The sequence below is a fragment of the Phaethon lepturus genome, unplaced genomic scaffold (genome assembly GCF_000687285.1).
Source record: "Phaethon lepturus isolate BGI_N335 unplaced genomic scaffold, ASM68728v1 scaffold1424, whole genome shotgun sequence".
Lineage (NCBI taxonomy): Eukaryota > Metazoa > Chordata > Aves > Phaethontiformes > Phaethontidae > Phaethon > Phaethon lepturus.
Window position 1 is genome coordinate 12,771 of NW_010533733.1, and position 680 is coordinate 13,450.

At 36.3% G+C, this 680-nt stretch overlaps 1 protein-coding gene across 1 annotated transcript in view; it reads left to right on the forward strand.

Moving 5' to 3' along the window:
• The first annotated feature begins 214 nt into the window (after window positions 1-214).
• CSRNP3 (cysteine-serine-rich nuclear protein 3) overlaps window positions 215-680 on the forward strand; it is a 26,217-nt gene continuing 25,751 nt past the window's right edge. Inside the window, exon 1 of the mRNA XM_010285272.1 lies at window positions 215-362. Within this exon, the coding sequence (XP_010283574.1) occupies window positions 215-362 (148 nt within the window). The remainder of the gene's footprint in view (window positions 363-680) is intronic.

Sequence of the window (680 nt, forward strand, 5' to 3'; positions counted from 1 at the left end):
TTTTGATGTTGTTTTCTTTCCTATGGCTTCGCTCTCTCCTAATTAATTATATTTAATTTCATATTAAATGGTTATTCAAGACCGGAAGTGGCAACTTACTGGTACTTCTAAGAAAAATTATTGTGGAGATTATGACTGCATATTCTGCAGTTGGACGTTTCAGTGCCTCATTGCCTCTGTTCCTGTTACAGGTGCATGTGACAGCATTGCAGCGATGAGTGGCATTTTAAAGAGGAAGTTTGAAGAAGTTGATGGCTCCTCACCTTGTTCCTCTGTGCGGGAATCAGATGATGACATTTCTAGCAGTGAAAGTGCTGACAGTGGTGATAGTGTCAATCCATCCACTTCTAATCATTTTACCCGTAAGTACTAAAGTTGAGTATGTAAAGAATTCTTTCCGTTCCTCAAAAGAAAATAAATTTTATGGTTAGATAAACATGATGATTTTAAATTGAACCAGGTGATAAAATGGACTCTGGTGTTCACTTTGTGTTTTGCTCAAAATGACTTAGCAAACTTGCACATTTTTGCCTTTTTGTTAGCTATATAAAACTATTTGTCATTGTAAAAATTTGAAGTCACTTGGAAGCCCCTACCTATTTGCTATTTGAATTATGTAGCTGTTTGTAATTAATGTTGGGAGTTGTGCTGAAGGTGTTTCAAACAGGTACTGTAGGGCA